The sequence below is a fragment of the Nomascus leucogenys genome, chromosome 8 (assembly GCF_006542625.1).
Source record: "Nomascus leucogenys isolate Asia chromosome 8, Asia_NLE_v1, whole genome shotgun sequence".
In the NCBI taxonomy this organism is placed as follows: domain Eukaryota; kingdom Metazoa; phylum Chordata; class Mammalia; order Primates; family Hylobatidae; genus Nomascus; species Nomascus leucogenys.
The window spans coordinates 52,438,157-52,452,172 of NC_044388.1; the positions used below are offsets into that span (position 1 = coordinate 52,438,157).

The 14,016-nt window shown below is 42.8% G+C and overlaps 2 protein-coding genes and 1 pseudogene across 2 annotated transcripts in view; 2 read left to right on the forward strand and 1 right to left on the reverse strand.

Moving 5' to 3' along the window:
* Nucleotides 1-859: 859 nt before the first annotated feature.
* Nucleotides 860-10,563, reverse strand: FAM217A (family with sequence similarity 217 member A). The gene is made up of 6 exons (XM_030817253.1): nt 10,504-10,563; nt 7,395-7,479; nt 7,262-7,275; nt 5,933-6,003; nt 5,466-5,537; nt 860-2,078 (listed from the first exon to the last, which is right to left on the reverse strand). Exons 1-6 carry the CDS (start codon nt 10,561-10,563, stop codon nt 860-862), a joined length of 1,521 nt encoding a protein of 506 aa, XP_030673113.1.
* LOC115836536 lies at nt 9,526-9,612 on the forward strand (annotated as a pseudogene).
* A 1,806-nt stretch (nt 10,564-12,369) lies between the features above and the next one.
* Nucleotides 12,370-14,016, forward strand: part of C8H6orf201 (chromosome 8 C6orf201 homolog) — a 51,143-nt gene continuing 49,496 nt past the window's right edge. The window contains exon 1 of the transcript XR_004031354.1: nt 12,370-12,816. The gene's annotated coding sequence lies outside the window, so the exon portion shown is untranslated. The remainder of the gene's footprint in view (nt 12,817-14,016) is intronic.

The window sequence follows — 14,016 nt, forward strand, 5'->3', positions numbered from 1 at the left end:
ATTCTTAGGGGCAGTAAAGTTTGTCAGTCATGTAGTTTTCCTTTTTCACTAGTTGAGTTATGTGTTGGCTGAATGAATTTCAACTAACCAGCCTTAAGACTTCCAGCAGTGCAGAGCCTTGGAAAAAACTCTAGTAACATGACATTTTGGCTGCTCTGTGGACAGTGATCTCACGCAATTTTTCCTTCAACATTTAGAAAATACTGGATCTGAGTGGAAGAGGGTTATTTCATGCCTAAGCCTGTAGTTGGGCCCCAAAGAGAACTATCTTTCATGTATATGACAAAGAAAGGCCTGGGACATAAAAAATTTCTAAAGATTTGGGAGGAGCTAGGAGGATCTAGAGGATCTTGTACATTAATTTAACAGAACAACAACTTCTTTAGCTTTTAAGGGCCAAGTAAATGCCCAAAGGATAGGTCAAAATGATAGATCTGTGGAGATGAGGGCACAGGAAAAAAAAAAATGATAGCAGAGTGGGAAAGACTTTAAAAAATCAACTCTTATGACTATATAACAAGAACTACAGCTGCAATAAGTCAATTATACCATTTATTGATGGAATTATACTGGAAAACAATCACTGAAAAAAGAATAGCCTTTTGAATAGAATGGTCTACTAAGTGAACCATTTATTTGAAACACAACATGTAAAAGATTGTGAAATATGTCAGTATAGAAGCCTGTGGGTTTATATATAGACGGTGCTTTTCACAAGTTCCACTCCATATCACATCAAGCAACTGTTTGGTGATTTTGGGGACTGTTAATAGTACCTGTGTCTTGGAATAACTAACCACATCTTAGTTGGGCTTCTTAGAATAGATCTGTTCACATTGAGATGTATGAAAGAAAAGAGTTATTTTTGTTCAATGGGTGAGCAGCACTTAGCAATAAGGGAAGGCGACAAACAGTTTAGCCTCTGAATAGAGAATGGTCTATTCAACACTATATTTTGTCGGTAAAGTTTGTTTTTGTTCCCAAAGTTTCTCTTCGGTGCCTTGATTTCTTCCTTCTGATTTTCGGGAAAAGACAGAAGTATAAGTGAAACCGGCACTGGAGACCTCGATGGCAGACATCTTGTGGAGACCATTTTAACCAGTGAGTGAGTTGTTTGGCCAATACTAGGCTTGGATGAGAGTTCTTGGCATGGATTTAAAATAGAACTTTTGGGATTCTTATCATAAGTTTCAATCAATTGTTTTGTGGTGGAAGAACTTTTTAGAGACGGTGGTCTAGAATTCCATTTATATTTGTCAGCATTGCTCCAATTCCGTTTTAAAGCATTTTGCTCAAGCTTACAAGAACCAGAGTTGTTTTTACTTTTTTCTTGACTTTTATCTACACCAGGTATCTGAAGACTCAAAGAGTCACAAAGTTTCGGCTGTCTCACTTTTGGTGTAGCTTTGGAGGAAGAGGGTCGTTCAGTACCTGCTGGAGTACAGAAAGTCGTTTGTAGTCTTGGCCTCTCTTTCTGAATAGTCATGCGTTGTAATCGTTCTAGTTCCAGTAAACGAGTTATCAAGTGTTCAACAGAGGTTTCTGCAGGTTCCACTGTCGCTTTCCAATTGTCAGATTTGGAGAGGGCTAAACTGTGCAAGTCTAGAGTACTGAAAGGAGGAGGGAGAAAATCAGGATATGGAAATACTTCATTTGGCTCCTCGGTGAAAGGTTCCTCAACATTTTTTATTGTTTCTGGCTTCAAGTTCAGGTCCACCTTTTTAAAATGGCTGAGTAAAGTATCATTTGCTTTCTCATTTTCTGATAAATCACTTTCATCTGTTAAATTTTCTTCCACACTGCTGTTTCCATGTTTCAAATTCCAATTTGGAGCACGTAATGTTTCACCATTGTTGTTTTCTATAGTTGAACATGAACTAATATGAATCTCATTTCTGTTCTTAAAGAAGTCTCCATCAGCATAGGGCCAGCAGAGACCTAATGGCATTGGCAGTCCAGGGTAAGGATCAACTTGCTTATCAACTGAAGCAATTGTTAATGGGTGGTTCAGAGTGAAGACCCTTATAGGATTATTGATTACATTAAAGCCAGTTTCCACTGAAGATGTTTTGAATTCCCTTTAAAAAATAATTTAATGAATGAATGGTTTATTGACTAGAATTAAAATGCTATTAAAATGATACGGTTAAGTACCCTTTATCAAAGATTGGTTAATGTTTAGTTTCCAATGGCATATGTGTATCTAGCTACCTGTAACAGAAATATGTTAGTTTCCAAAAATGCTCTAATATACAACTGCATAAATTTTTTAAAATATAGATTACAATATTAACTGGGCATCCCTTTGTGCAAGCACAGGTGACTAGATTATGATACCTAAAATGGCTAACTGTGGCTGTGAATAGACAATAGGTTAAAAGTGGCTAACTATATGTTTGCCTATAGTGTACATGCAATTATTATGTTTGAAAATGAGGATATCTAACTCAAACTGAAATTAAAGTGAAATGTTTATTGATCCAGAATTAGATAAAAGGAAACTCAAAGAATGTAATTAGGTTACTTTAAAAAGCCTTCTATGTTAGCCACTGTGGTTTTTAAAAATTACTGTAACAAAAAAGGAAGCAAACAATATCAAAAATTATCCCAGATATAGTCCCTAGTAATTTTCATACAATGATGCTCTTCTATTTTAGGAGTAATTCTAGGTATTATGTTAAAATGAAAACTACAAAAAAGCCATAGAATACTGAGTTTCTAGTTCGTTTTTGTTTTTTAAAGATAACTAGAAATACTGAGATTGAAAGATTTGATGCATTAGTTGACATATAGTCTTGATATCCTCTTGTGTCTTTTTAAGCCAGTTGACATTAAAGATAACAAAGTAATCTGTTTTGAAAAATACTTCTGAGGCCAGGCACAGTGGCTCACACCTGTAATCCCAACACTTTGGGAGGCCAAGGCAGGTGGGTTGCTTGTGCCTGGGATTCTGAGACCAGCCTGAGCAACATGGCAAAATTCATCTCTACAAAAAATTAGCTGGGCATGGAGGCATGCGCCTGTAGTCCCTGCTCCTCCGGAGGCTGAGTTGGGAAGATTGCTTCAGCCTCAGAGGTTGAGGCTGCAGTAAGCCATGACTGCACTGCTACACCCCAGCCTGGGTGACAGAATGAGACCCTGTTGCAAAAAAAAGAAAAAGAAAAAAATACTAATTTAGCTAAATACTAGGTATACTGCTTTGCCTTTGAAAAACCACAGGAAAATCACTTTAAATCTACAACTGTTAATAGACACGTACATGTAGTATGAAGAGTGTGAAATCTGGAAAGGGAGGGCCTAGGTTTGAACCCCTTTGCTACCAGCGAGTGAGCAAAATGGAAATGATAATTCCTACCTTGGAGGTAGTCTGAGAAGCAAGAGAATTTATATGAATATGCTTTGCAAAATGTTAAACACTAAGTTATCATTACTTTTATTCTTTTTACTTGTTGATGGTATATTGAGGAGAAAAATCTTTCATTGATACCAAACTTCCATCTCTGCAACATTATTAAACCTACCCAACATTAACAGCAAATGCCTGTCAAACACATTGTTCTGTTTAGTCCTCACAACCTCATGAGATAGGCACTTTTATTTTCCACCTTTTGCAGATAAGGGAACGGGGGTGTAGGGTAGCTAAGGGCACACATCTAGGAAGTGGGAGAGCTGGACTCCATGTGATGGACTCCCATGCCCCTGGTCCTAAGCCCTGCATTCTACTGCCTCCATTTGTTTGCTCCTCTGCTACTGTGATAAAATTCAGTTCACTTCATTTGACCACTTATCTCGAAATACTTTTTCTCAGCTCAGGTTTTTTTCTCATAAAAATAGCCTTTCTTATCCCCATCGGCACCAATATTCCTTTAGGTCATCAGTCACCACAATTGCCATAGAACTTTATTTCCCCCTTGAATTTTAACATAAAGTGAACTTTATCCCAGGCCTCACAGAGGTAAAATTCTCTGACTAGGAGGTGGCTGATATCAAGTGAACCACTATCCTGCTAAACTACACAAAAGAGCCAGGAAACTTAGGATCCATGAGCTAAGATACTATGTAAAAGTTCCACAAAGCAGACCTCAAAAAGCATTCATTTCCAAATACTAGTAACCTGTGTTTCTAAGAAGCCTTCTAGCTAGTCCTAATGCATGATAAAGTTTAAGAATCAAAAAATAAGAATTAAAATTCAGGGGCCAGGCGCGGTGGCTCACGCCTGTAATCCCAGCACTTTGGGAGGCTGAGGTGGGTGAATCACGAGGTCAGGAGTTCAAGCCCAGCCTGGCCAAGATGGTAAACCCCGTCTCTACTCAAAATACAAAAATTAGCTAGGCGTGGTGGTGGGCGCCTGTAATTCTAGCTACTCGGGCAGCTGAGGCAAAGAATTGCTTGAACCTGGGAGGCAGCGGTTGCAGTGAGCTCAGATCATGCCATTGCACTCCAGCCTGGGCAACAAGAATGAAACTTTGTCACACACACACAAAAAAGAATTAAAACTCAGGTAAGGTTGGGTGCAGCAAACCACCATGGCACGTGTATACCTATGTAACAAACCTGCAAGTTCTGCACATGTATCCCAGAACTTAAAAAATATTTAAAAAAAAAAAAAAGTGGCCTGGCGTGGTGGCTCACACCTGTAATCCCAGAACTTTGGGAGGCCAAGGTGGGTGGATCACCTGAGGTCGGGAGTTTGAGACTAGCCTGACCAACATGGAGAAACCCCGTCTCTACTAAAAATACAAAATTAGCTGGGCGTGGTGGCCCATGCCTGTAATCCCAGTGACTTGGGAGGCTGAGGCAGGAGAATTGCTTGAACTCAGGAGGCAGAGGTTGCGGTGAGCCAAGATCACATCTTTGCACTCCAGCCTGGGCAACAAGAGCAAAACTCCGTCTCAAAAACAAAAACAAAAACAAAAACAAAACAAAAAAACCTCAGGTAAGGTCTGAGAGGCGATATACTATAATGTCTATGAGCCTGAATCAGGCTACTTTCATATCCTGGCTCTACCTTTCATTAATATTGTGTGACTTTGAGCAAGTTACTTAACTTCTCACCATGCCTCAGTGTCCTCATCTGTAAAACAGGGATGATGATAACTACCTTCCTTATATGGTTGGTTGTGAGTTAAATGAATTACTACGTATAAGGAATTAACATAGTCCCTGGAATGCAATACTACTTTCCTATTACAGTTCCTTTTGCTTTCAACGGGAAGTCCATACTTTATCCATCTAAAACCTTCATGTCAGAACGTAGTCAACTCTTGACTCCTCCCTATTCTAATTGTCTCGTGGTATCTGCAGCCAATTCCTGTTTTAGGGTGGATTTCTATAATTGCCCACTATTCCCACAGAATACTATTTTCTTCTGGTTGTTCATGGTCCTTGTATTTCAGATAGTTATCTCATGTGTATTTAAATTTATTTCAGTAATTTAGGGTGTTACAACATAACTATTTGCTTACCTCTTCTCTATGGTACTTCCTTCATTAAGAGGACAATTCCATAATTTAAAAATCCCTTGTTTACTATTCTGATGACAGAAAAATAATGGGTAATAGTTTAGTGGCTGCATATATATATATATACATATTTTTTTTTTTTTTTTTTTTTTTTTTTTTTTTTTTTTTTTGAGAAGGAGTCTCGCTCTTTTGCCCAGGCCGGAGTGCAGTGGCACTATCTTGGCTCACTGCAAGCTCTGCCTCCCGGGTTCACACCATTCTCCTGCCTCAGCCTCCCGAGTAGCTGGGACTACGGGCTCCTGCCACCGCACCTGGCTAATTTTTTGTATTTTTAGTAGAGACGGGGTTTCACCGTGTTAGCCAGGATGGTCTCGATCTTCTGACCTCGTGATCCGCCCGCCTCGGCCTCCCAAAGTGTATATTTTTAAAATATATTATTTTAAGGGTATGATGAATAAAATCCCATCTGTGTACTTTTTTGACTATTCACCAACAAATTAGGTTCTAGCATCAGTTGCTCCACTGGAATTTCCAAATAGTTCTATAAGGCAGCAGAAAACTTTTAAACATATCTCTGTTCCCTATTCTTGTTCTAACAATGTATAGTTCTTGTTCTGATCAAGGAATATATGGTAAAATTGAATGACACTTTGTTTATATACAAAGAAATCATTTGTTTTTACTGATTTCAGCAGAAATTAGTATAACCTATTTATTATAAATACCAGCTAAACTGTCAACTAATAAGACTTGAATATCATTAAGCTTGTCTTTATTTTGCAGTTAAATGTTTTATGTTTTGGTCAAAAAGGATAAACAAAAAGATTAATTTTCCACTACTTCAGAACAAGATATCAGTCATTTCAACTGCTTCAAGACGTTTTGTTGTTGTTGAGACAGGGTCACGTTCTGTTGCCAAGGCACGATCTTGGCTCACTGAAACCTCCGTTTCCTGGGCTCAAGCGATTCTCCTGCTGAGCTCAGCCTCTCGAGTAGCTGGGACTACAGGCATGTGCCACTATGCCTGGCTAATTTTTTTGTATTTTTGGTAGAGATGGGGTTTCACCATATTGCCCAGGCTGGTCTCAAACTCCTGACCTCAAGTGATCCACTTGCCTCAGCCTCCTAAAGTGCTGTGATTACAGGCGTGAGCCACTGCACCTACCTAGCCTGCTTCAAGACATTTTAAAGGACAGGACTACTTCCCGTTTGGCAATGACTAAAAAATACTATACTCAATTTTCATTTATAGAATTGTTATACTGAAAAATACTTAATATGACAAAATATTCATTTAATAACCAATTTGAAACTCTGTAAAATATTTGACTTTGATTTGTGTGAAGAACTCTACAGAAATGAAATTTAAAGTTGAACTTTCAGGAAGAAAATTTTTTTTAAAGAACATACTTATCAGCCATAAAAATTTTTTTTTTGTAGAGACAGGGTTTCACCATATTGGCCAGGCTGGTCTCAAACTGCTGACCTTGTGATCCGCCCACCTCGGCCTCCCAAAGTGCCGGGATTACAGGCATGAGCCACCACACCTGGCCTTAATGATGTTTTTAATTGTTGTACCATTTTATAAAATACTTTTTCAACATATAATAATGTAGTTTAAAATTTTTTTCTAATTAGAAAAGTTCTGTTAATTTTCTGATGTACAAAAATCTTTGTATTCTTGGAATAAATTCTACTTCTTGTAGTACATTACCAGCAAAAAAAAAAAAAAAGAACATACTTATAATTTTAAAATAGTATGTTTTATGAATACTTTAAAACCAAACATTTATCCTTACCTTGTTCATTTTGCCTGAAATGTGTATAAAAAATGACAATTAATAGTTACATAAAACTGATTACATTCAAAACAGACCCCTTTTAATACGAGTGATTCTTTCAGTATAAGTATACACATCTAGGATTTCTTACCACCTGCTGCTCCATCCCTTCCAGCTGGGAGGTTTCTATTTTCAGGAACAGGTACTTCTGAATCCAAATTCCAGTGAGATAAGTTCTAAAACAATATTTGTTTTAGGATAAACTTAACATTAAGAAAACATAAAAAGCTCAATAATTCCACATGTTCTTTGGGTAAAGTATGACAAAAGGCACAAAGCTTCATGAGTCTCACCCCTCATTATAAAGAACTCATCAGCATCTTTGAGGAAAAAGCAATTTTATTGTAACCAAGCCCTTATCAGCTTGATAACACCTATTGTTGAGGAATTAGAAAGGATTTTACAATAATTTGTGGTTTCATTCACATTTTGTTAAATATAATAACACAGGTTTTCAAAATTGATTTTTAAAATTTAATAAAATGTCCTGTTCAGTGTGCCTCTGGAACACAATGGTGCATTAATCAAACTTTCTATAGCTGAGTATCAGATCTAAAAGTCTATAAAAGGCCGGGTGTGGTGGCTTATGCCTGTAATCCCAGCACTTTGGGAGGCCAGGGCAGGTCAGGATCACCTGAGGTCTGGAGTTTGAGACCAGCCTGGCCAACATGGTGAAACCCTGTCTCCAATAAAAATACAAAAATCAGCTGGGTGTGGTGGCACACACCTGTAATCCCAGCTACTTGGGAGGCTGAGGCAGGTGAATCGCTTGAACCCAGGAGGTGGAGGTTGCACTGAGCTGCAATCACGCCACTGCACTCCAGCCTGGGCCACAGAGTGAGACTCTGTCTCAAAATAAATACATAAATAAATACACAAAATTAAAAAAATAAAAGCCTGTAAAAATCTTTCCATCAACCACAGGAAGTCTCTAACCCTCATATTATATTCAACACTAACCAGCCCCACTACTCATTCTGGCTTCCAGATGTGGAGAAACACTTAGGAAATATTCAAAAGAAAGCCAAAAATAAAGGCCGGGCACGGTGGCTCACGCTTGTAATCCCAGCACTTTGGGAGACTGAGGCGGGCGGATCACGAGGTCAGGAGATCGAGACCATGGTGAAACCCCGTCTCTACTAAAAATACAAAAAAAAAATTAGCCAGGCGTGGTGGCGGGCGCCTGTAGTCCCAGCTACTCGGAGAGGCTGAGGCAGGAGAATGGCGAGAACCCGGGAGGCGGAGCTTGCAGTGAGCCGAGATTGCGCCACTGCACTCCAGCCTGGGCGACAGAGCGAGACTCTGTCTCAAAAAAAAAAAAAAAAAAAAAAAGCCAAAAATAAAAAGGGAAATGTACTAATAACAACTGAGTATTTATGTTCCAGACATTATGCAGAGTGCTCTGGGGGAAAATGTGGGAGGTGTGTAGAAGATTATAACAATTTATTCTGGAAAACAGAAAGTGAAGAGATGATTCGTTTATAAGAAAGTAACTTTTTAGGAATGAACCCAGTTGTTTTCTGTCTCAAAAAAGCATTGTAAATTAAACTCTAAGCAAATGAAATGTTAGGTATTATCAGATACAATCTCTTCACTAAGGAGGAACAGAGAGAAATAAGCTTCAATACAGCATGAGGATTTAATTTATCCACAAAGAGATATCTCCTGATAGGAAGGGTAGTTGAACATTGGAAGGGAGGCTGCAGATTATCTTTCTCTATAGACTTATGAAAAATATAATTAATAAAATTAATTCTCTGCTCTCTGGCATGGTACGTACAAGGGCTAATCTCTACATGAGAACCACCTGGGGAGCTTTTTAAAAATAATAGTTGCAAAAAAATACTACAAATCCTGATTTTAAAGAATGAGGGTGAGGGCCGGCGCGGTGGCTCAAGTGGCAGTAATCCCAGCATTTTGGGAGACCGAGGTGGGCAGATCACCTCAAGTCAGGAGTTCTAGACCAGCCTGGCCAACATATCGAAACCCCACTTCTACTTTTTAAAAATACAAAAATTAGCTGGGCGTGGTGGTGGGCGCCTGTAATCCCAGCTACTGGGGAGGCTGAGGCAAGAGAATCGCTTGAACCCGAGAGGCAGAAGTTGCAGTGAGCCGTGATAGCACCACTGCACTCCAACCTGGGTGACAGAGTGAGACTCCATCTCAAAAAAAAGAAAAAAAAACAAGAATGAGGGTGAGGCCCGGTTATTTGTATTTTAAAGATCCTTTTGTAGTTCACAGCATGATGACTGAGTTTTTATGTTCATGCGTGAGATGTGCCCCTTCAAACCTTTTTACGATGTCTGGTGGATTTTTAAGCTTTTTTCAGCTATATAATCCTGGTACTCTTGTATGAAATGCACATGTGAGACAAATACCCTCAGTTGATAAAACTGTGTTGTTGCAATTATAAAATAAAATTAATGTAGCCAGGCCAGGCATGGTAGCTCACACCTGTAATCTCAGCACTTTGGGGAGCCAAGGCAGGTGGATCACTTGAGGTCAGGAGTTCGAGACCAGCCTGGCCAAAATGTCTCTACTAAAAATACAAAAATTAGCCAGGCATGGTGGCACATGCGTGTAGTCCCAGCTACTCAGGAGGCTGAGGCAGGAGAATGGCTTGAACCTGGGAGGTGGAGGTTGCAGTGAGCCGAGCTCGTGCCACAGCACTCCAGCCTGGGAGACAGAGGAAGACTAAGTCTCGTCTCCAAAACAAACAAACAAACAACCAAAAAACCAAAAACAACAAAAAAAATTTAACATAACCAAATTGATCAACTGGTAAAGAAGGCTCATTAACTAAACATGAAGTCTGACAGTTTGCAAATTTCTTAGGAATTGGGACTTGATTATGCTTTGTGATATCCCACCTGCCTTACCAATATTTTTCACAAAGGGTGTGTGTGTGAAAACAAAAGAAGTGAGCACTGCCTTGTTGATAACAAGGCAGCACCTTTAACAAAGCCAAATTGCAATTAGAAATGTTTGACATTTGGAGAAGAGCTGGCTAATTTTCCCTTTGTTAAAAGAAATAGAAAATTTCCATTTGCTGTTCCAAATGTGCCAAAAGGAAAACACAGGATAAACTGCCCACGATGCAAAAGCAGCAAGGGCATCACTGCATGAAAACTCCATGGGAGTTATGTCTTAGCAACAGGAGCCGCTGCCTAAACACTCAAGTTCAACAGCACCTGCCATACCTCCTGAGAGATGTTTGACACACGTAGGCTGTTACCACAGTTCTCATTTCTTCTCCCCATTTTGTTGTAGCTGTTGCTCTGTTTCCTTAAAATCCTATACAGATTGTGGGACAGGCACATTTATGGGTAAGGGTCAACATTTATAAAAAAGAAAGAAAGTGAGAGTTTTGATTTCCCACCTAAAGGAGGTAAGAGAATGCTTAGAAAGCAGAAGAGAGGGGCTAGGAGAGCAGGGTGGGGGTTGACAGTACGAAACCAACCAGAAACAAGGGGCAAGCCTGACTCAAAAGGAGCACAGACAACAGCAAACTGGCAGATCTCAGAACAGAAGATTAGGAAATTGAGATCAGAGGTGAGAAAGCAAATATCAGCTAAGAAAATGAAATACACATTGGAACAAACTATCGTGAATTATCCAGAACTTAGAAAACAGGGGCACAAAGTCTTCTTTTAATCATTCAAAACAATTGCTCCGTTTGAAAGCAGGGTTGAACCCTTACAACTAGGCCAGGCAAGCACCCCGTGCATATTTCGGAGACAAGAAAATGCCCCCAGGACCAAACAATATTTTCCGCACCAATCAATCAAGGTACCTAAAAGGTTTTAACCCACTGCCGTTTAAGGTAAAAGAATTAGAGAACTCTAAGGTAACAAGCAAAACAGTCACTGGATTAAGGTATGCCTATCTGGAAAGAATCACATTTATTTTTTTTTCTTGAGACAGAGTCTGGCTCTGTTGCCCAGACTGGAGTGCAGTGGCGCAATCTCGGCTCACTGCAACCTCCGCCTCCCGGGTTCCAGCGATTCTCCTGCGTAAGCCCCCTGAGCAGCTGGGATTACAGGTGAGCACCACTACGCCCAGCTAATTTTTATATTTTTAGTAGATATGGGGTTTCACCATGTTGGCCAGGCTGGTCTTGAACTCCTGACTTCGTGATCCACCCGCCTCAGCCTCCCAAAGTGCTGGGATTACAGGCGTGATCCACTGTGCCCAGCCAAGAATCACAAATTAAAGCCACCGAAGTAATCGGTCTATCTGCTAATCGTTTACAATTGATTGTCTCCTACAGAAAAGTGTATGAAGAAATAGGAGATTTAGTTTCGGTAGGTTTTCAGCCAACACCGGTATTGGTCCACCGGGTGTCTGCATGCCAGACACCGGGTCTGAATGCAGGAGAAAGGCGGTTGCTGAGCAGGTGGCGCTGCCTGGGGCCACCAGGTGTGTGTCAAGGAGGAGGGCATCCAGCTCCTGGAAAAGGCCACCGCACTTGAAGGACGGCCCTGGGGACAAAGGACGCCTTGGGGACTGCGAGTTGGGGGACAGGGGCTTTAGGGGCCAGAGTGTGTGAAGGCGCGTGTCTCAAGAGATCTGCAAGGCCCCCGTGAAGAGGAATCCCATTTTCCTCCTGAGCTGTGGCAGGACTGGGTGGGGAGCCCAGTTCCAGGGGTAGCAGGAGGGGGCTGCGGGATCCCCCGGGGTCGGGGCTGTTACCCCACCGCGCCGAAGGCCCACGTGTCCTCCCCGGCGTCCTCTCCCAGCGCGCCGCCCAGAGGCCCGAGCGCCTCCGCGTGCGTGGCTGACGGCTTGGAGGGCGGCCCCTCTGCCTCTGCTTCCTGCAGCTGGGGGACAAAGAGGGCGGCCGGCTGCTGGCGGCCTCGAGCGCAGCAGGGTCGGCAGTGCAGGGCCTGCGAAGCCCGGGGGCCGCCGCAGGAGTGGGAGTCGGGCCCAGGGCCCAGGCGGGGCCCAGAGAGACCTGCCGGGGCCGGGGCTGCGGCTCCGCGGGCTTCCCCACCGGCCGGGTCTCCCGGCAACTACCAGAGAGCGGGGGCGCCCGGGGGAGGCCCCGCGTTCCACAAGGTCCACCGGTATTCGCGGGCTGCGGGGTCGCCGCCGGCCGCCCAGGCGCGGAGCCTCTCGGGGGTCACCCGGCCGCCGGGCCCGCGGGACGCACGACGCCGCCAGGGGAGGACAACAAGCCTCGGGCCTTGTCCCTGCGCCCCGCGCGGTGCCCCCCGCTCCGGGGCTGCGCAGCCCACTCGGCCATCCTGGCCTGGAGGGGCCGCCCCGGGGCCTCGCGGGAAAGCCTGAGCTCCCGGGCCTTCTCGGGCCTTCGCGGACTTTCCCCCAGGCGTCCTCGACCTTCTTGGGCCTTCCTGGGCCTCCTCGGGCTTCCTTGACCCTCCCCGGGCCTTCCCCGGGCCTCTCCAGGCTGAGCTCTCCGCGAGATGGCCAGCAGGCCTCTGGGCCCCGGGGCCTGGCCCACCCGCCTCCACTCCCACCGCCTGCTCACATCAAGCCAGGAGCACCGCCCGGTACGTAGTCCAGACTAAGCTAAAATATATACGCATTGATACATGTGAAGTTATGTCTGTAACATAGAAGAAGAGGCATCCTTGTTGACACCAAGCCCATCCGGTCAGTTTGAGGCCCGTCGTCGGCCTTTCAATAGGAAAAACAAAAGATGATTTTTTTCTTTTTTCATGTAGAGGATACATTTAAATCACAGAGCCCAATTTTGTACCCCTAAATGCATATCTCTTATTACAGCTCCATGAAATAAGTGGAGGGGTGGGGGAAGAATATCTCTATATCTAGTTGATATATGTACATGGCTATCTCCCCCACCTTTTGATATAGAGAAAAATTTAAAACAAAATTAATTATATTTGTAAGTACAGCAAATGAATACTAAACATCATTGGGGGGATGAGATCACGGCCATGCCTCTGAGAATCTCCCCATAAAAATGCACTTATATACCACATGTTGAACACAATGTCAAGGGTTTCTCAGGTTCTTTGATCCCTGACTCCTCACTCTTTCCTCTGCATTTCCATTTTCTCCTCAGAAAGACCTTCCCTTTAAAGAAGCGCTTCCCACCTACCACCTACCTTACTCTATTTCCTGACACCCCGTTTTTATTTACTTCTTTGTACTCCTCGTAATCTTGCTGTTCACTTGTTTGTTTTTGTATCGTCTGTCTCACCCCAGTAGAATATCAAACTCCATGTGGGCCGGGGCCTCGCCTGTCTAGTTCATTTCTGTATCCCCAACCCTTTAAAACTGTGCTGGGCACATAGCAGAAGCACCGTCGTAGAAGCACAATCGATGTCAGTGAATGAACAAGATTTGTGCAGGCCTCATTCCTTGCAGGCTCCGTGGAGGTTTCCTTTCTAGGCCCTCTCCTCCTTCGGCTGTTTTCCATATAAAATACAGACCTGCTCAACTGCCTCCTAATGCCTGAAGAAGGAAACCCAAATTCTTTTTTTTTTTTTTTTGAGACGGAGTCTCGCTCTGCTGCCCAGGCTTGAGTGCAGTGGCGCGATCTCGGCTCACTGCAAGCTCCGCCTCCCGGGTTCACGCCATTCTCCTGCCTCAGCCTCTCCGAGTAGCTGGGACTACAGGCGCCCGCCACCACGCCCAGCTAATTTTTTTGTATTTTTTAGTAGAGATGGGGTGTCACCGTGTTAGCCAGGATGGTCTCGATCTCCCAATTACTATGCCTTTTGTAC